This window comes from Drosophila melanogaster, chromosome 2L, assembly GCF_000001215.4.
Source record: "Drosophila melanogaster chromosome 2L".
Taxonomy (NCBI): Eukaryota; Metazoa; Arthropoda; class Insecta; order Diptera; family Drosophilidae; genus Drosophila; species Drosophila melanogaster.
Window position 1 is genome coordinate 18049460 of NT_033779.5, and position 21140 is coordinate 18070599.

At 39.0% G+C, this 21140-nt stretch overlaps 1 protein-coding gene across 2 annotated transcripts in view, besides 1 other annotated feature; it reads left to right on the top strand.

Moving 5' to 3' along the window:
- Nucleotides 1-20787, top strand: part of rdo (reduced ocelli) — a 57867-nt gene extending 37080 nt beyond the window's left edge. The window contains exons 4-15 of one of the 2 annotated variants that reach the window (NM_001299095.1): nucleotides 2002-2134; nucleotides 12903-13103; nucleotides 14346-14473; nucleotides 15175-15318; nucleotides 15393-15497; nucleotides 15569-15695; nucleotides 15801-15997; nucleotides 16068-16271; nucleotides 17317-17463; nucleotides 17608-17770; nucleotides 18182-18313; nucleotides 19342-20787. In NM_001299095.1, the coding sequence (NP_001286024.1) occupies nucleotides 2002-2134; nucleotides 12903-13103; nucleotides 14346-14473; nucleotides 15175-15318; nucleotides 15393-15497; nucleotides 15569-15695; nucleotides 15801-15997; nucleotides 16068-16271; nucleotides 17317-17463; nucleotides 17608-17770; nucleotides 18182-18313; nucleotides 19342-19934 (2274 nt within the window). In that variant the 3' untranslated portion in view covers nucleotides 19935-20787. The remainder of the gene's footprint in view (nucleotides 1-2001; nucleotides 2135-12902; nucleotides 13104-14345; nucleotides 14474-15174; nucleotides 15319-15392; nucleotides 15498-15568; nucleotides 15696-15800; nucleotides 15998-16067; nucleotides 16272-17316; nucleotides 17464-17607; nucleotides 17771-18181; nucleotides 18314-19341) is intronic. The other variant, NM_136017.3, reaches the window with a different exon arrangement.
- Nucleotides 2472-11560: a mobile genetic element.
- Nucleotides 20788-21140: the final 353 nt, after the last annotated feature.

The window sequence follows — 21140 nt, forward strand, 5'->3', positions numbered from 1 at the left end:
AGTTCCCAGTTTGTGGGCCAACTAGTCAGACAGATGCTGATTTTTGGGCCATCCATCTTTAAACGAATCCGGTTCGCCGAGAACAGAGTGATTAAGTTTTGGTTTTTGACTGTGAGGAACTTTTCCTTGCATTTAATTTTAACTTCTGATAATGCTTTGGATTATGGTTTTCAGAGTATGCTGCCCGCTTTCCTAGTAAGTTTTAAAATCATGTAATATATTTAAAATACCGTATATTCCAGTTAACAACTTGAATTCTGCTCAGTCTATCGCTCGGCAATCTTTATGGACTAAAAAGCCATATAACACAAAAATGCGATTAAATTTTTATTTGTGATCCCTTAATCCACAACAATATTTCCCAGGTGTGACACACAATTTGAATTTAAATTTCCGCCTTGAGGAACTCGCGTGCAAAAAGAATTTATATTCGGCTAGGGCGCCACTTGCACTGCGTATTTCACGAAACTTCTACATTTTTGAATGCATTTTTGGGAACTTTATTGTGAGTAATGTGCCATGTTAAATTGGGTGTGAGTGTGCGAATAAAGAGCGCAGAGTGTGCTCCTTTGGTACGTTTCGCCGACTTGAGTGCAAAAAACTGTCCTGACGCCAAAGTTGCGGCGGAGGCTGTCGCAATTTTTCACTTTTACCGCACCAACTTTGCGGGAATATTACTCAGCCGGGCCCAGAGGCAATATCCTGACAACAAATCCGGCAAGCACAATGCATAAGGTGCCTACTATGAGCCGGCAACTGTCAAGTTGCCGGCTGCCAGACAACTCTTTCTTTGCTTTCCTCCATCGCAGCCCGTCGCATCCGGCAAAGGCACTACTGCGATCCAGGCAAATATGTAAAATGAAAAGTATGCTGCGCATAAATCCTTGTGCTTTCGCGTGTCCCAGGCAAACGTCTGCAAGGAAAAGCCGACGCGTCCAAGCCGAAAATTCCCTGAGCTGAAATTTAATTTTCCAATGCAATCGCAAGTCGTGGCCTTTAAGCAAATTGGAAATGCTTTACACGGCACACGGAAAGAAAACTATCTCTTCTTATGATATAACCTGTACAATATGGACCCACAATATATGGGGAAACCTAAATAACTGTTAACTCCTTTAATTTGAGTTCATAATTTGATATTATTTTATAAATAAAAATCGAAATGTTCGAAGAAAAAAGTCGTCTCCGCATTTATTTCTGTGCAGTTTAGTTTCTCGACGCATTTCCCGCTGTAATCTTTGATTTTCAGTTTGTTTTTTCTGTTGTTTTGCAACCACAATGTGCTGCGGCTAATTTATGCAGCACGTTGGACGGTTAGACTGCATCGGGACCACAGGACCAGCGCCACAGTTTATCGCTGGCCACGGCGCGCTTGTGTCCTAGTGTCCTGCTGCTGGCGACCACAAATCACCGAGGTCAACACGGCGTATACGCAACGCACACACCCCAACCAAACACACACACACACGCCGAGGCAAACAAAACGAAAGTATGTAACAAAACCACTGAAAAAAAATATAGTATAGTGCAAAAACAACTGGCGGAGCAGCTGAAACCATGTCAACATGTGACACCACGTTGATTTCAATTTGAATGGGTCTGCGGTGGCTGTTAGGTGGAGTATGTGGCTGCGTGGTTTTATATATAGATTAGCAGCTGCGGCAATTGAAAGCAGAAAGGGCAGAGGTGAAACCGTGAACTAGTTCAGCAAGTCGTTCAATCAACGAGCAATGTAATTGGATTAGGGATAATTAGAGGAATGTTTTAGGATTCGTTCGGGCTTAATCGAAGGTTTTAAAAGCTTCTGAAAAAAACCCGGCGAAAGCGTTTTATATAATCATTGTAAAATTTAAATCGCATCTCGATCAAAATGTTTCTGAACTTTCTAGCTATTAGCATAAAAAAGCCAACATTAATTGCATTTACTAACCACAGACTGAGATACTGAACTAAATCCATTTTATTCTTCTCCCTCTCCGTCCTGCGGATTGTCCTTGACAGATGCTCTTCAAGTGGCTCCTGTTCAGCCTGTGCATAATGCCGGCCATGTTCAGCAATACGAAGAGGAAATGCCCCACTGAATGCCAATGCAGCATGGACGACTTGGATCGTTATCAGGCCATCTGCACAAAAGGTAAGTGGCGCAATAAATGCAAAAGGCGGAACCGATACGGGTGTGGGAAAGGCGGAAAAACCCCACTTAATGCTCGGAAATTATGCAAGAATGAAGGGAGCGAGGTTGTCTTGAGTACCGATAAGGTGTTCTCTGCTGGATACTATCATAATTACACATCCAGCAGCGATGCGAAAATTCCATGCTCACACGCAATCTGCGGATGTGGGGGATTCCCCCGGACATTACTTTTAAAGCTCGCCATTTATTTCCCTTAAATGTCTGACAATTTCAATTTGTTCAACTGTCATTTGCCGTCGTCGCTGTGGCTGGGGAATTTTTTACTTCGATTTCCCCCTGTTCACACATGAACACGAATATATTTAAAGACTTACAATTTTGGGCTCCGTTCATATCTTATGTAAATGAATCGAGAGCGATAAATTATATTTAGGATTTTGTTATCTAAGGCGACATGGGTGCATTGCTCAAAAACATGTAATTTAAGTGCACACTACATGAGTCAGTCACTTGAGATCGTTCCCCGCCTCCTAAAATAGTCCCTTAGTGGGAGACCACAGATAAGGTCCTCGCCGCTCAAGATAGGCAGATGTGCCCGAGCGTGGGACCTCGATAAGGCGGGGACTATTTACTTAGGCCTCTGCGTAGGCCATTTACTTTAAGATGCGATTCTCATGTCACCTATTTAAACCGAAGATATTTCCAAATAAAATCAGTTTCTTACAAAAACTCAACGAGTAAAGTCTTCTTATTTGGGATTTTACATTTGGTCAATCGAGCCTTTAATCGACTCTGCAGTTTCCCCCTACCAAAGGTAAGGAACTCAGAGAAAGGCCAGCTCCTTTAAGCATCTTACAGCTAAAGGTAGCAAAAATAAGTGACTCTTGTTTCCCCCTACCAAAGGTAAGGAACAGAGTATAAATATAAAAAGCAAAAGATACAAAAGAATCTTTTATGTTTTAAAACAAGCACCTTATAGTCTATAGCTAAAGGTTGCTTTGTGTACCATTATAAATTGTGGTAAGGCGTGCTTGAGGCCATACATCAGCAATTGTGAAATTAAAAAGTGCATAACAAAAGTGCCTTATAAATGCTCTAATAGCATTAAATCAGCTCATAAATAGAGTGCAGTGTATATGCCATAAGAGCATAAATTAAATAAAAAGTGCCTGAAAACAGTGCCTTATAAATGCTCTAATAGCATTAAATCAGCTCATAAATAGAGTGCAGTGTATATGCCAAAAGAGCATAAATGCCGAAATAAATGGCTAAAAAACAAAAAATCTGACTGGACTACAAAAATAATAAAACGTGCCAAAAAAAAAAAAAAAAATCATCTTTAAACATCGACGGAGCCTTAAAGAAGAGAAGGAAGTCAAATTCAAAGGAGCCTCTACCAGCAGCAGAAGCAGCAACAACAGCAGCAGCAGAAGCAGCAACAGCAGTAGCAACAGCAGCAACAACAGCAGCAACAGCAGCAGCAACAACAACGACATCAGCTAAGTCAAAACAAGAATTTTCTGTTTATCCAAACACACATATATATATAAATACATATAAAATACATATACACGTACTATATATATTAAGAAATTACAAAAAATTTTCAAAATGATGTCAGAAAAGACTATTCAATTCCTTAAGAAGCAGTCCGAAATTATTTTGGAAATTAGAAAGTTGGAAGTAAAACCAACATTAACAGATGTAGAAATTCTAAAATTAAATGAGCTTCAAAAATGTTTCATTGCTAATCATAGCAATTTGTTAAAGATCGGCGTTGTCGATCATGAATATTTTAACGCGAAGCAGTATGATTTAATAATGATGGTGTTAGAAAAAATTAAAAATAAAAATGAAAAAATTAAGGGCGAGTCGGTAGAAAACACTTTCCCTAAATCAAACACTGTCCCTAAATCAAACCCTCCCCCTACATTAAACCTTGAAATGCGTGGTCACCCTGAAAAAGAGGGTATAGCACAAAACAACGCTTTAAAAGTAGAGCAGGCATTTCGTAATAATGTTGGCCAATTTCGAGTATATCTAGAAGATACGTCTAAACTAATAGACAGTAGTCCAGATTTCCTTAAAATAAGGAAAAATAAAATTGAATTTTTATGGCATAAAATAGATAACCTGATTGAACAGGTGAATAGTCATTTTGAGAGTTCGCTATTCGAAGAAGAAATTAGCGAACTTGAATTTGACAAACAAAATATTCTTACAGCCATTAATAGTCGACTCAGTGGCACAATAAATAAAGCTGAAATGTCGACGGTTGTTAAGGCGGAGGAGTTACCAACCCTGCCTAAAATACAGATTCCCACCTTCTTTGGTGATTCCAAAGAATGGGATCTTTTTAATGAACTCTTTACAGAGCTCATACATGTGAGAGAGGATCTCAGTCCTTCTCTCAAATTTAATTATCTAAAGTCAGCATTAAAAGGAGAAGCCAGAAATGTGGTTACTCATTTACTGCTCGGCTCTGGAGAAAATTATGAAGCCACTTGGGAGTTTTTGACCAAGCGATATGAGAATAAAAGAAACATATTCTCAGATCATATGAATAGGCTTATGGATATGCCAAATTTAAATTTAGAATCCAATAAGCAAATAAAGACATTTATTGACACGATTAACGAGTCAATTTATATTATAAAATTAAAGGCACAATTACCAGAAGATGTGGATGCAATTTTCGCTCACATAATTCTTCGGAAATTCAATAAAGAATCACTCAATTTATATGAAAGCCATGTTAAAAAGACAAAAGAAATACAGGCACTTTCTGATGTCATGGACTTTTTAGAGCAAAGGCTCAATTCTATATCATCATTCTCACAGGAAGTAAAACCTGTAAAGAAAATGATTAATAATAACAAGAATAAAAATTATAGTGACAATTGTGCATATTGCAAACTACCAGGGCATTATTTAATTCAATGCCATAAATTTAAAATAATGAATCCAGCAGAACGGTCTGACTGGGTAAGAAAAAATGGGATTTGCCTAAGATGTCTGAGGCATCCGTTTGGTAAAAAATGTATAAGCGAGCAGCTTTGTTCGACTTGTCGTAAACCTCACCACACGTTACTTCACTTTGCAGGTCATAATCCAGAAAAAGTGAATACGTGTAGAACAACAGGTCAAGCCTTGTTGGCCACGGCCTTGATTCAAGTAAAGTCGAGGTATGGAGGCTTTGAACAATTAAGAGCATTGATTGATAGTGGCTCTCAAAGCACAATTATTTCAGAAGAGTCTGCACAGATTCTAAAATTGAAAAAATTTCGGTCTCATACTGAAATAAGTGGAGTATCTTCCACAGGAACGTGCATCTCCAAGCACAAAGCGGTTATTTCGATAAGAAATTCTCCGAAAAATTTAGAAATTGAAGCAATTATTCTCCCAAAACTTATGAAGGCACTTCCAGTCAACACGATTAATGTTGATCAGAAAAAATGGAAGAACTTTAAATTAGCCGACCCCGATTTTAATAAACCGGGTCGCATTGATTTAATCATTGGAGCAGACGTATATACTCACATTCTGCAAAATGGAGTTATAAAAATAGACGGTCTCCTTGGGCAAAAAACTGATTTCGGGTGGATAGTTTCTGGATGTAAAAAATCCAAAGGAAAAGAAACCATTGTAGCCACAACAATAGAAATAAAAGAGTTAGATCGCTACTGGGAAGTGGAAGAAGAAGAAAAAGATGATATCGAGTCTGAAATCTGTGAAAATAAATTTATCAAAACGACAAAAAAAGATTCAGATGGGCGATACATTGTGTCAATTCCATTCAAGGAGGATGTCACCTTAGGAGATTCAAAGAAACAAGCGATAGCTCGTTACATGAATCTGGAGAAAAAACTAAAAAGAAATGAAAAACTTAAGGTTGACTACACTAAATTCATGAATGAATACATGGATTTAGGACACATGATTGAAGTGAGTGATGAAGGCAAATATTTTTTACCGCACCAGGCAGTGATTAGAGATTCAAGCCTTACGACCAAATTGAGAGTAGTTTTTGATGCTTCAGCAAAAACTACGAATAACAAAAGTTTGAACGACATAATGTGGGTTGGGCCACGAGTTCAAAAAGATATTTTTGACATTATTATTAAATGGAGAAAATGGGAATTTGTTGTTTCGGCAGACATTGAAAAGATGTACCGACAAATTAAAATAGATAATAATGATCAAAAATATCAATATATTTTATGGAGAAATTCTCCAAAAGAAAAAATTAAAACATATAAATTAACCACAGTCACTTACGGAACTGCATCTGCACCATATTTGGCTACCAGGGTTCTGGTAGATATTGCAGATAAATGTAAAAACCAAGTTATTAGTGCAATAATTAGGAATGATTTCTATATGGATGACCTAATGACTGGAGCTGATTCGGTAGAAGAAGCTAATAAATTAATAACATTAATTCCCCATGAATTGCAGAAAGTTGGATTCAACTTAAGGAAATGGATTTCCAACAATTCCAAAATATTAACCACTGTGGAGGACACAGGGGACAATAAGGTTCTCAATATTATCGAAAATGAATGTGTTAAAACTTTAGGACTAAAATGGGAACCTCAAAAGGATTTATTTAAGTTCAGCGTAAATTGTAATGATGAATCAAAAAATATAAATAAGCGCGTTGTGTTATCAACGCTAGCAAAAATATTTGATCCGTTAGGATGGTTGGCACCAGTCACGGTTTCAGGAAAACTTTTTATTCAAAAACTTTGGATAAATAAAAGTGAATGGGATCAGGAATTATCCATAGAAGATAAAAATTATTGGGAAAAATATAAAGAAAATTTATTATTGTTAGAGAATATTCGAATCCCAAGGTGGATTAATTCAAACAGTTCTTCAGTCATTCAGATTCACGGATTTGCGGACGCCTCCGAAAAAGCATATGCTGCAGTAGTCTATGCTAAAGTAGGACCTCATGTTAATATAATAGCTAGCAAAAGTAGAGTCAACCCTATAAAAAATAGGAAGACAATTCCCAAACTCGAGCTGTGTGCAGCTCACCTGCTTAGTGAATTAATCCAAAGACTAAAAGGATCAATTGACAATATAATGGAGATCTATGCTTGGAGTGATTCCACGATTACCTTAGCATGGATTAACAGTGGTCAAAGTAAGATCAAATTTATAAAAAGAAGAACGGATGACATTCGGAAATTAAAAAATACTGAATGGAATCATGTTAAGTCAGAGGATAATCCAGCAGATTTAGCATCCAGGGGAGTGGATTCTAACCAGTTGATCAACTGTGATTTTTGGTGGAAAGGTCCGAAATGGCTAGCAGACCCAAAAGAACTTTGGCCTCGGCAGCAGTCTGTAGAAGAACCTGTCTTAATAAATACGGTATTAAATGACAAAATAGATGATCCTATTTACGAATTAATAGAAAGGTATTCCAGTATAGAAAAACTTATACGTATAATAGCATACATAAATAGATTCGTGCAGATGAAAACAAGAAATAAAGCCTATTCATCAATTATTTCAGTAAAGGAGATAAGAATAGCGGAAACAGTTGTTATTAAGAAACAACAAGAATACCAGTTTAGGCAAGAGATAAAGTGCCTTAAAATCAAAAAGGAAATCAAGACAAATAATAAAATATTGTCATTGAATCCATTTTTGGACAAGGATGGGGTTCTAAGAGTTGGAGGAAGATTGCAAAATTCCAATGCAGAATTTAATGTTAAACATCCAATCATTTTAGAAAAATGCCACCTAACAAGCTTATTAATAAAAAATGCTCATAAGGAAACATTGCATGGAGGGATAAACCTAATGCGAAACTATATCCAAAGAAAGTATTGGATTTTCGGGTTGAAAAATTCGTTGAAAAAGTATTTAAGAGAATGTGTAACGTGTGCAAGGTATAAACAAAATACAGCTCAGCAAATAATGGGTAACTTGCCAAAATATAGAGTGACGATGACATTCCCGTTTCTTAATACTGGAATAGATTACGCAGGTCCTTATTATGTTAAATGTTCAAAAAATCGTGGCCAAAAAACATTTAAAGGATACGTTGCTGTATTCGTTTGCATGGCCACCAAAGCCATACACTTAGAAATGGTAAGCGATCTAACTTCAGACGCATTTTTAGCAGCACTCAGAAGATTTATTGCTAGACGGGGAAAATGTTCCAATATCTATTCAGACAACGGAACAAATTTTGTAGGAGCTGCAAGAAAATTAGATCAAGAGTTATTTAATGCAATACAAGAAAATATAACGATTGCAGCGCAGCTTGAAAAGGACAGGATTGATTGGCATTTTATTCCCCCGGCAGGACCTCACTTCGGAGGTATTTGGGAAGCTGGAGTTAAGTCAATGAAATACCATTTAAAGCGTATAATCGGCGACACTATTTTGACTTACGAAGAAATGTCAACTCTTTTATGTCAAATAGAAGCATGCTTAAATTCAAGGCCATTATACACTATAGTTAGTGAGAAGGACCAACAAGAAGTTTTAACACCAGGTCATTTTTTAATTGGAAGACCACCTTTAGAAATAGTCGAACCAATGGAAGATGAAAAAATCGGAAATTTGGATAGGTGGAGACTTATCCAAAAAATGAAGAAAGATTTCTGGGTTAAGTGGAAAAGTGAATATTTGCATACGCTCCAGCAAAGGAATAAATGGAAAAAGGAAATTCCTAATATAGAAGAAGGGCAAATAGTTTTATTAAAGGATGAGAATTGTCATCCTGCAAGATGGCCTTTAGGAAAGGTGGAAAAGGTGCATAAGGGGAATGATGATAAGGTCCGAGTGGCTAAAGTAAAGATGCAGGAAGGATATATCACTAGACCCATTACTAAAATTTGTCCCTTGGAAGGAATAAAGTCTGTTGACAAAAATGAGGCTGACCAAGAGCCAAAAAGACGAACTAGAGCGACATCGGGAATGTCCAAGATCGGAATCATTATGGCAATGTTGTTGTTTGTGTTAAGTTGTCAAGTTTCTAGCGCATTACCTAAAGATATAGCACCAAGATATTCTATAGACAAAATAAATAAAACCTCAGCAATATATCTAGACCCGCTAGGAGATGTTGAGATTGTGAGTACTTCTTGGAATTTGGTTATCTATTATAAAATGGATCCATATTTTAAAATGTTAACAAAGGGTAATGCGCTTATACAAAGTATGAGGAAAGTTTGCGAAAGACTTCATAGCTTTGAAGAGCAATGTAGTCTAGTCTTAGATAATATGCAAAGTCAGTTATCGGAACTTGAAGAAAACAATAAATTGTTTATGATACAGTCTAGATCTAGAAGCAAGCGTGCTCCTTTCGAATTTATGGGTTCCTTGTATCATATTTTATTTGGTATAATGGATGAAGATGATAGAGAGCAATTAGAAGAAAATATGAAGAATTTGTTAGATAACCAGAACAACCTTGATAAACTAATTCAAAAACAAACATCTGTGGTTGATTCAACTTCTAATCTATTAAAGAGAACAACAGAAGATGTTAACTCCAATTTTAGAAGTATGCAAATAAGAATTGAGAACATGACAGAAGTTCTTAAAGAAAATTATTATGTTTATAAGGAATCAATAAAATTCTTTATGATTACGAAACAGCTACACTCATTGATTGAAGAAGGCGAAAAAATTCAAGCAGGCATTATAAGCCTGTTGATTGATATTAATCACGGTAGGCTAAATACAAATATTCTCAGGCCAAATCAGCTTAAAAAAGAAATTGCCAAAATTCAGCAGAGTCTTTCGGAGAACCTAGTAATTCCAGGAAAACGGTCAGGTACGGAACTTAAGGAGGTGTATACACTGTTAACAGCCAGGGGTTTATTCATCGACGATAAATTGATCATTAGTGCAAAAGTGCCTCTGTTTAGCAGGCATCCATCCAAATTGTTCAGGCTTATTCCGGTGCCAATTCGAAATGAAGATCGGATAATAATGGTGCATACAACGTCTGAATATTTAATTTATAATTTTGAGATAGATTCCTATCACATAATGACGGAAGCCACATTAAATCAATGTCAGAAATGGCAACTAAATAAGAGAATATGCAAAGGAAGTTGGCCCTGGAATTCAGCGAATGATAATGCATGTGAGATTCAGCCTCTAAAGCCAGATAAAGCGGCGAACTGCATCTATAAAACAGTAGTCGACTCTAAAAGTTACTGGGTAGAGTTAGAAAAGAAAAGTAGTTGGTTGTTTAAGGTTCCTGCGAATTCAAAAGTCCGTCTGCAATGTACTGGCTCTCAAATTGAATTGTTTGACTTGCCTCAGCAAGGAGTTTTAAGCATTGCGCCATATTGTACGGCAAGAACCGACGATAAAATTCTAGTTGCCCACCATAACATTCAGTCCGAAAGTGAAGAATTATTATCAACACCTTATATAGGAGAAGTTAGTGAAGCGCCGAAGATTATTTGGGATCCGCTGAAACTATCAATATTAAATCATACTGAGGAATTTGAACGATTGAATAATGAAATTAAATTTATGAAAGAGAACCATCAAAAATTGAAAGATTTACATTTCCATCATATTTCCGGACATGCTGGATTAATTATTGCTTTAATACTAATGATAGTATTAATAATATATTTCATACGGAAATGTGCTGTGCAACAAAGAATGCAAGCAATAACCTTTGCAGGTCCGTTGCCAGTACTATAAATATCAATAGTAAATAAACAATAAAATAATATAACAAATAAAAATATACAGTCCACTATATCGTTGTTTAATAGAAAATGTACTTCTACATAGAAAAAGCAAAATGTTTAAAATAAGTTAATTGAGTACAAATTGTTGAATTAAAAATAATATAAACCATAATTGTAATCCAATAAAATTAAAAGCCAGAAAAACTAGGCCCATTGAAATCTTAGTTGCAAAATAAATGAACATATATCAAATAAATACAGTCCACTACTGTTATAAATGCAACTAATATACTAATGTACATCTCAGCTTGCTGGCCCTTTGGCAGAATGTTCACACATGAACACGAATATATTTAAAGACTTACAATTTTGGGCTCCGTTCATATCTTATGTAAATGAATCGAGAGCGATAAATTATATTTAGGATTTTGTTATCTAAGGCGACATGGGTGCATTGCTCAAAAACATGTAATTTAAGTGCACACTACATGAGTCAGTCACTTGAGATCGTTCCCCGCCTCCTAAAATAGTCCCTTAGTGGGAGACCACAGATAAGGTCCTCGCCGCTCAAGATAGGCAGATGTGCCCGAGCGTGGGACCTCGATAAGGCGGGGACTATTTACTTAGGCCTCTGCGTAGGCCATTTACTTTAAGATGCGATTCTCATGTCACCTATTTAAACCGAAGATATTTCCAAATAAAATCAGTTTCTTACAAAAACTCAACGAGTAAAGTCTTCTTACCCCCACTAGCTCATCTGATGCTCTGCTTTTCGCCACCCCAAAAATCTATAATTTCAATTTAACGCTTGTTTGGACAGCACTCACATATAGTAAGTCCTCGAATTGCTTTGAATGCGATGCTTCTGTCGTTTTAATTTCATTTCAAAAACTGTTGGGCTTTTAATAATTGCACTGGCTTAGATCTGGCACCAGAAATGGAATTGAGAAAACGAAATTTGTATTTAATCGTGTTGAAATAAAGCCATGGGAAAAAGCTTGTTTGCATAAATCCAGGAAACTGTGAAGTCCTCAATTCTACAACTATAAGTGCCAGCTTGAAATTGTAAGTTTTTAAATCGAAGCCAAGGTACGTGGCTTCTTTAATTATGATTTTGCATAAAGTGTTATTCTATTTGGATTAAAAGAAATTGGTAAAATGCTTTAATGTACTTTTTAAGGGTACCCTTTAAAATGCCTGCTACAAAAACCTCGATAATAAATTCGACTAATTTTCTCTAAGCTGCAATTTGTTAGAATTTCCGCGGCTAAGCTAATGAGCAACCCTTATCTCTTATCCCAACAAAAAGCTCGCGAAAAAATGAGGAAAAATAAAAACAGAATAAGGACAACAAAATAAAACTGGGTGCGCGCGTTAAAATATGTTACAATCAGTGTTAATGCTCAGCATTTTTATGAAAATTCCCGCAGCGTGCTCAGCCAACATAAAACCGCTGCAGCAACAAGAACCCAACCCCCAACCACCAACCCCGTCGAATCCGAATACAATGAGGGCATTATAGTGCAACTTCGCCCCTTAGACATTCACATGCCCATAGAGCACGGCCATGGAAAATGCAAAATGCATAAAGCCCAGATCCGAAGCCCCACCGAAAAACACAATGAAACTGAGCGAAGAGTAAAAATTGTGCTGCATACAAATGCGATGTTAATGGCGACTGGGATCCGTTTGGCCAGTTGTATAGCACTCGCAGTTACTCGGCAAATTCTAAATAGATGACCGACATTGTTGGCATACAAAAATACAAGGTGGACTCCCCTGGATATGCACTTAATGATCTTGTTGGCCACGACAAGTACATTGAAGACATTAAAGATAATTCCGTAGTAAAGTAAATTATATTTTCAGAAAATAGTTACAGGCACGTAACGGAAAAATCTATAGGCAAATTTATATATTTAATTTAAATATTTCTCAGTTTTAAAGGGAAAGGCCGAGCACAGATCTCACTGCAAAGTCTGCCTAACTACTGCGGGGTTCATAAAATTAGTTCAAGTGTCCTTGACATAACCACTCGACCTCAACTACTCTTAACTGTTGTGGTTTTATTGTTTATTTTACAGGAGGCCTGAATTCACTGCTGTCGCCCAATGAGTTGGACGTCGATGTTAAAGTTATTATCATCCGTGGACCCAGGAATTCCATTACAATCGGTCCAGCGCTGCGGCAGTTCATGAAACTGGAGATACTCCGCATCACCGACTCCAATCTGCCGGCAATAGGCGCGGAGTCGTTTTGGGGCCTCAAATATCTGCGGATATTAGGTGAGTAATCAATGCCTTTACGATCGCCGAGGCTCTTAAATTCAGCCTGAACGTATAATTCCAAAAGGGGCAGCGATTTCAATTTAAGCAGCTGCGCGCTCTTAAAACCCCACTCGCTGATATGCAAATAATACGTAGCAATCGGAAGAAAAAGGAGCGGGTGGCATCACAGCGATGCGGTTGTCCTGCAGCCTCGTAAAATGCGAAACGCAAACGAAAAGGCAAATAAAGGAGCGGACGCGTCGCAAAACGTTAAATGAGCAGGCCGAAAAAGGACAGCGCAGGATAACGCTGATTTCAAAAAATTTTAAGTTGGGTCTTCCAAATTTATCATCAGTTTATGTTTAATTCCAAAGGTTGAAGAGCTTTTTTTGTTTATAAAATCATGAAGCAAATAAACTAAGATGCAAGGTTAAATAACAGCTTTAACTCTGTTCCTTTTTTTTACTGATTAAAAGTTAATTTTCTTTAAAATACTTAATCAGCAGAATCCTTTGTATAGAGTAATCGAGCTTAAAATCATTGTACGAAATCTACATAAAAGAGTAATGAAACTTCGCTTTCGGCCTGCCAAACGCCTGTTGTCTTGTCAATAAAATTGAAATTGATGCGCCAAACAGCAGAAAGCGCCCGAAAAATAAAAGAGGATTCGACTGGCGGCGGCAGAAAGCAAGTGTAAAGCCAAAGAAAGCAATGCCCCGATATCGTTGGGGCTTTAAACTTGTTTATTTGTGCTTTATGTGTGCCGTAGCGCCCCCTGCTGGCGGTTTACAGCCATGGTACTGCCCTCCAATTATTTACATGCTCGGATCTTATTTTTTTGGCTCGCCCCCCTCAGCCATTGGTGTTTCATTCGCTTGTCAGGAGTTTCACAAGCTACAAAAACCGAGTTGCACTGCAGTTAAGGATTTTTTCCGGTCTGCCAGCAAAGAGCAGCACGGAACAATTGGCGTTTCTTTTGGCTTGACTTTGCCTTTTCCTATTTCTATTTAAATTAATTTTAGCGAATGTTTAAGGGGCGTGGTCGCCTCTTGATTTTTGCTAGACAATGGGGCGTATGTGTAATGTGTTTTGGGTTTATTTAAGCTGCGTCAAAACACACGGAGAACTGAGCTGCTTTAATGCTTTATTTCTATTGTAGTAAGTCGTGTTAAATTGATTTTTTCATTCATAGCTTATCATATTGTTCTTTTGGTAGAGAACTGACAATAAAATCCAGGCCACCATGCATTTCTGTTGCAGATCTGTCCAAGAACAATATAACCAATATCACAGAGAACAACTTTCGAGGACAGGACAACCTACTGGAATTGGACTTATCGAAAAATAAAGTTTTACGCATGGCCAGTTCAACGTTTCGCCATTTGACGGTGAGTACACAACGAACTGTTGATTGATAGCCTTTTGTTTGCATCTGTCACTTTTGTCCGGGATTTAAAATTGAATATTATTATGTTATTCATATAGTTGTTTAATTACACCCAGAGAGAAAAGAGGGATTGCTCGTTCAGAGGGAAATTTTTATGCACATAGGAATTTTATGAATGTTCCGTAAATTTCATGAAAATCCTTTATAAACCAATAGTTTGTCAGTTTCAATCTCGAAGCTGATTGCATTTGGCCTTCGTGTAATAAATTGTGTGGCATTTTTAATAGCCTTGTTGCTACTGCAAATTTGTTGCCTACTTTTCGGGCCGAAAAAGAAGAAAATTCTACGTGCTTGAATTTAAGTTCTCCTGGTCCACTTTTCCCAATTTTCCCGGCAGCCGGCGGAAGTGCAAGTGCACAGAAGTTAGTTTCGTTGTCTTCAATGTGCTTTCGATTTTGTTTTGCACTGCGCCCTGGTGACTTCCTTTACCGCCTCACTTTTCCACTTTTCCGCTTTCCCACACCGCCCTCTGCCAGGAAAAGCCAGTGCAGCGTTTGCAACTTTTTTGGCAGTTTCCGGGACCCGGTAATATTTGCCTGATTTATGAATTATTAGCCGTAGCTGCAGTGCCTGATCATAAAACATTATTAATACAGTGCGTGCCGTAATAAACTTGGTAAATTGCTTCTCTTGCCCGAAAAGGATCTGCGTCGCCTTAATTTGGCCGACAACTCGATTGTGGAGCTCGTGCAGCGCAACTTCTTCATGCTAAGTAGACTCAAGTATCTGGACCTTAGCGGAAATCCGCTGCAGGATTTACAGCCGGATGTGTTTCGCGATGTGCCGGTGAGTTGTCTACAAATACAAATGTTTAAGTCTTTTGTTATGGCAGCGAAACTTGATGATTTGTTTTGTCGCAGGAACTCAAAGTGCTCAAGTGTCGCAATTGCCAGCTGAAAAAAATCAATCCGCAGATGTACAATTTATTGCCGCTTTTAAGCGAATTGGATTTGGGACGCAACGAGGTTTGTCTTGGCCACATTTATTCGTCCCTCCCAAAAAAGAGTTTTTCCAATTATTTTTCCCTTTCGTGCAGTTCAAGTTTCTCGACAAGGATGAATTCCGCGATGTGAAGAGACTGACCAAAGTTCTGTTGGATGGCAATCAATTGTCTGTGGTGGTGGACCAACTCTTTCGCATGCAGAAGAGTCTTAATCATCTGGGTGCGTCATTGACATTATACTCCCTCCGCGACGGTCTTTTAAAAACTCTAAATTGCTTTCTACTTGCCTTCCTTTTTATGGGCTCATTCGCTTGAACCACTTTAGATTTGTCGTACAATCGGTTGGCCAAAGTGCCCAATGACTCGTTTCTACAGCTGACCAACTTGACCTTCCTGGACTTGTCCTACAACAAACTGGTTCGTCTGGAGCCGCAGTCCATTAGAAGTTTGAGCAATCTGCTGACGCTCAACATAAGTGGCAACGTACTAATGGATCTTAGGGAGATGAGAGAAACCTTTGAGGTGAGATTGAATATTAAATTGTTACAGATTCAAATATTTATTACATATACTGAAAGATTTCATGCATAAGCCATTGATATATTATTTTTTTTTAACCTGTTCCAAACTATTTTTCCAGCTCATTCCCCAGCTTACACACCTGGCGATTGCGGATATGGGCACAATGCCCGTTGGTCTACTGCATCCCTTCAAGCAACTGAGATATCTCAATATCTCCGGCAATTCCTTGAACAACACGGCATTGGAGGTCATCGATCCGTGTCGAGAACTGGAGGTAAGTCACTCACAGTAGTTGCAGCACCTGGGTAATAATTCAGCCTGGAATGCCGCACACATTTGTCCCCGAGATCTATTGTCCTGCATCCTGGACTGTTGATTCCTGCTGGCCAATTTGTAGAATATTTCATTGTAAAGCATTGAGGGGAGATTGTGCAGCCAGGTACCATCACTGGAATTGAGGGTGGTGGAAGAGATATTTGCAGTTTTCGTTAGCGTTTGCCGTTTCTGTTTATACATTTCTGACAACGGGCCAAAGCCGTGGCTTTATTCCGTTTACCAGCCAGGAGGATTCATGTCCCATCCGTCTGTGTGTCACCCTGGTTTTTGTACGTGCCCCATGTCAGTCAGACCCACTTCTCTAGCTCCTTTTTTACGCCCCAATTTATATCCAGCCAACTGGTGTCCTTGCACTCTTCTTGCGGATTGTTTTCGGTGCCGTGCTGGGGATCCATTGTTGCCACAGTCCTGCCATCGAATTTTCTGTTATTGTTGCCGTTTTCTATGGCAAATGTATTGGGCAACAACAAGAGCTGCAGGAGCATCAACAGCCCGAGCAACAACAATCATTTTATAGCCATTAAGCCTTTCATTTTAATTGAATTTAATTGTGTATACACTTCACTCAAGCCATTTGGGTACTGTTATTGTGGCTGACCCAAAAATTACAAAATTGTTTTGCTTGATTCTCTGAGTCTTTTACACACGAAAAAATAATTTCCTCTCGTTGGGTAAACTTATTTACATATCAACAGGGATTTATTAAGGCATTAGGGATGCAATTTTTTGTTAACTCCGAATAATTCTTAATTCCAAATAATTATAATTTATAATATATAATTTAATGCAAAATAAAGCTCAGCTCAGAACTTATATTTCTGAGTGTTGCTATACGTGTTCCTAAGCTAATTGTCATTTAAACAGAAGAGTTTTCCAATAAAAATTAAACTTTTGTTTACCAACCACTCCCTTCTGTCCGTCCACTTGAAATGCACTTTTAATTGAACTTTTCTGGCCATTTTCCCGGCCCTTTTCACCAACAGTTTTTGGACTTATCTCGGAATCAATTACACGGCATCAGCGAGGACACGGTCCTCAGGATTCAAGGCATACGCAACGTGCGACTCGACAACAATCCTTTGATATGCGACGAGTGTCACATGGGGAAATTGATAAATGTCGTGCGCCAAGTAAGTGGAAATGCAGTTGCAAACAAAATAAACGCCATCGGCTGGGAAAATTCAATTTCAATTAGTTTTCGAAGTCGTTGCTGATTGATGACGACCATACAACACGACCATGAGTTGATTCACTTTCGGTTTCCCTCCTTGCAGCTGCAGTGGAAATGGGATACCTATCCCATTTGCTTTCTGCCGAAGAGTCTTCGAGGTGCAGAAATAAATAATTTGGATATCAACGGGCTGCACACGTGCTTGACTTTCATCACCGACGAGGAGCAAAATGCAGCCAGCACATCATATAACTTTCTTGAGCACGGTAAGGACATAATATAATAATGACATAATGCAGTCTACATATTTCATGGTATCAAATTATTTGCGACTGAAAGTGAATATGTAAATCATTGAGTTAGTCCTTTTATACGGATTATTTATACCCGTTACTTGTAAAGTATTAACAAATGCACAAATGATCAGAATCACTATTTTTTATATATTTGTAAAAAAGTTAAAATCAATTCAACTACCAACCGCTAGGTGGAGCTTTCGTTTACAGTCAGAAACAGTCGATTTGCATATCGCCATCTGCCCAGCAGGGAGTGCGAGTATCTGATAGCCGACTACAGACTTCTCTCTTGTTTTATCTTACATTTAATACACTAAAAAAAGTATTCCAAATGCAAATGCAGTTACGTTAACACTTAAATCTCTGTTAATTAACCGACAGGTGGTCTCAATACTCTGGCCATTCTGGGTGGCATCATCTTTGTGCTAATTGCCGTCATTATACTGTCCTTGGTTGCCTGCTTTTCGAAAAATCGGGCTCGCTACTACACGAGGGAGGACCATCTGAATGGCAGTAAGTACAGATTAGTACCTGAATTTAAATTTAATTGCAGTCCAGAGGATGAGGTGTCTTAAGCCCCGAACTACGGGCAAATTGCCAAATGCAGGCGCAGAAGTAAAAATGGGAAAAACGACATCCGGAAATTTATGTGCTGGATACTGGCACGCGCATGATTCACCAAATTAAAAATAAAGGAAAAAGTCGCCGCACTTAATTAATTACAAGAACGTGCTTCATTATGCCGAGCCCTTAGCTCCTCACTCCCAGCGTAATTGGGGAATAAATAAATTTCACACTGACCAAGTTCCGCCGGCGCTAATGTTTGTGCTCACCTGAAGTTGTCCTTGGGGCATCCGCCATTCAGCAGAACGTACTCGAGGGAAACCTTATCGAAAGAGAAAGGGGCAAGGGGGCCAGAGGGTCGGCAAAAAGAAAACAAAGCCAAACTTCTGAATTTACGCAATTGTAGCATTTCTGCACAAACAATAAAATGGCCTTAGAGCCTGTCGCCCTGCCACAACGAAAACTTTTGGCCGCACACAAAAATTCGATTCCCACGATAAACGGGCAGGGAAAACAGGGCAAAAAAAAAAACAGAAAAATTTCAGCTGACAGCAGGCAAAAACTGCTAGCACTACCCACACTTCCCACGGAGTTCTTAGAATTCAGAAAAATGTGCAAAACTATGATGCCGCCGAAGCCTTTCGCTGCCCCAGTTTGCACACAGGCACTCTAAAAAAATATTATTGAAATGAACAGAAAAGATAGACGTGAAAACTATTGAAACAGCTGGTCTCGGGAGTTATTTCACAATTGTGAATAGAAGCTTTGTTTCCTAAAGTATAAAATATTACGAACTTAAGGCTAAATTAAAAAATAAATAAATTAATTATTTACCTCATCGACCTTAAGTAAATAAGAATATTATTAAATATATAAGTACCAATTTCGATTTTTGAAGTGCATCTGGATGGGAACCGATATTCCATAGCTGGCTCTCATTTGTTTCTCCTTTCGTTCTTTTTATTCTGACTCCCCAGGCGAGAGCAAGTGCCTGGAAAAAAATCTGGAGGCGACCACGATTACAACGCTGGGCAATGGCAGCTCGCCCACCACGACGACCACGCTGACCCTGGCCACCTCCCCGGCGGCACCAAATGGTCCAAAGACGAATGGACAGGGCCTGAGCCTGAGTCCTGCCAATGGCAGCACGCCCGTTCACGGAATCTCCGACGACAAGGGCAAAGAAATCAACTTCACCTTTCCCGTGGATGATCGCGTCTGCACCATTGACGAACTGATGCCATCACCACCGCCGCCTCCGCAGCAGCATCCGCATCCGAATATGGGCAGCCTGATGTACAGTGTGTCGCACTCGCCGAACTCAGCTACAACTCTGGCAGCTGTGGCAGCGGCGGCGACTGTTATTCCGCCAGGAGCCCCCTCTCACTCGTCCATGCCCACGCCCACACCCACTCCTGCCGAGGCTGTGGTTGTGGTCCTGCCCCCGCCACCGCTACCACCACAACAGCACCACCACCAGATGGACGGCAGCTTGGCCAGCCTGCGGGAGGTGCAGCAGCAGCTGGTCCATCTGAGCAGCACGCTAGAGCCGCTGGTCAGCGTTAACTGACCCAGGGGCCCATCGGGAGCCACCGCGTCCTCATCAGCTACGAAGTTTGCCCAGCAAACAGTTGGCACGACACCGACGTAAGCCGCCGGAGAGTTGGATTTGCAGTGTGCAACGGGACGACGGGGCGTATAATTAATGGCCATGCGGGGTCACATTGAAGTGCAGTAATTAGGATTTGAGTTCGCAATTAAGTTCATTAATCACTCCAGACGATCATCATCAAATTTGGCCTTTCCCCGAAGGAATACGCCATTATTCCATACTGCCATTTTCACAATTAACGAACTTTACCAGTGTTTCACTAAGATACTTGTAACTTAATTTTAATGTTTTTTATATGCGCATCTGTATATAAAATTTGTCTACATTTAGGTAAAGTACACACGATTCATTTCGACACATTTCAAATGTGATAAAACCGAGCGTATTCTGTAAATAAGTATTAACGCAAGCGAACCATAAAAACTAAGGTGTTAAATGTGTAAGCGAAAAAATGATAAATTTGTATATTTGGCCAATGCGATTCAAAATTGAGCAGCCGCTGTTTGAGAATTTAAAAGTATACATTAATATAGCACGTAGTTAGTGGCATAGATTTCCAAGACACATACAAAACCTACAATATATAGAACTAGCATGTAAGGCATGTCAAAGTATATTGTTCAAACCCAAAACCAGCAGAAGTTGGCAATCATTTGAATGAAACCCAACTAGGAGCCCAAACGATTTTCGGTTCTCCCCTCGAATCAATAACAGAACTTGGCATTTTCACGTATCCTTAAGTCGGAAAATTGTATTTATTTTACACAGCAATAACCGTAATCCATAATAAAGTGTGACTGTTTATGAAACCAAAGGAGATACGTGTCATTCTTGAAACCAAAAATGGAATCCGCAAAAATGGTAAGGTCTTCTTGCGAGCAATTTATTTAATAAAAATTCACATTTACTGCACTGCACACTTGCATCATTTGCGGTTTTCCGTTCTTGGCCCTGCGCCACCCCATCTATCTTATCCCATTGTGTGGCATCTGAAATTATGTTGGTAACATGTCGCCGAGCATGTGCTGGCTTTTCCGTCCCCACCCCAACCCCATCCTTTCCCATTTTCCGCCCCTCCATTTTCCGCCGAGGCGAAGCAGCGCTTCCTAAGCGACCGCAAGGACGACACCAGGCTAAAACCAAACTCAACGCAAATGAAAATTG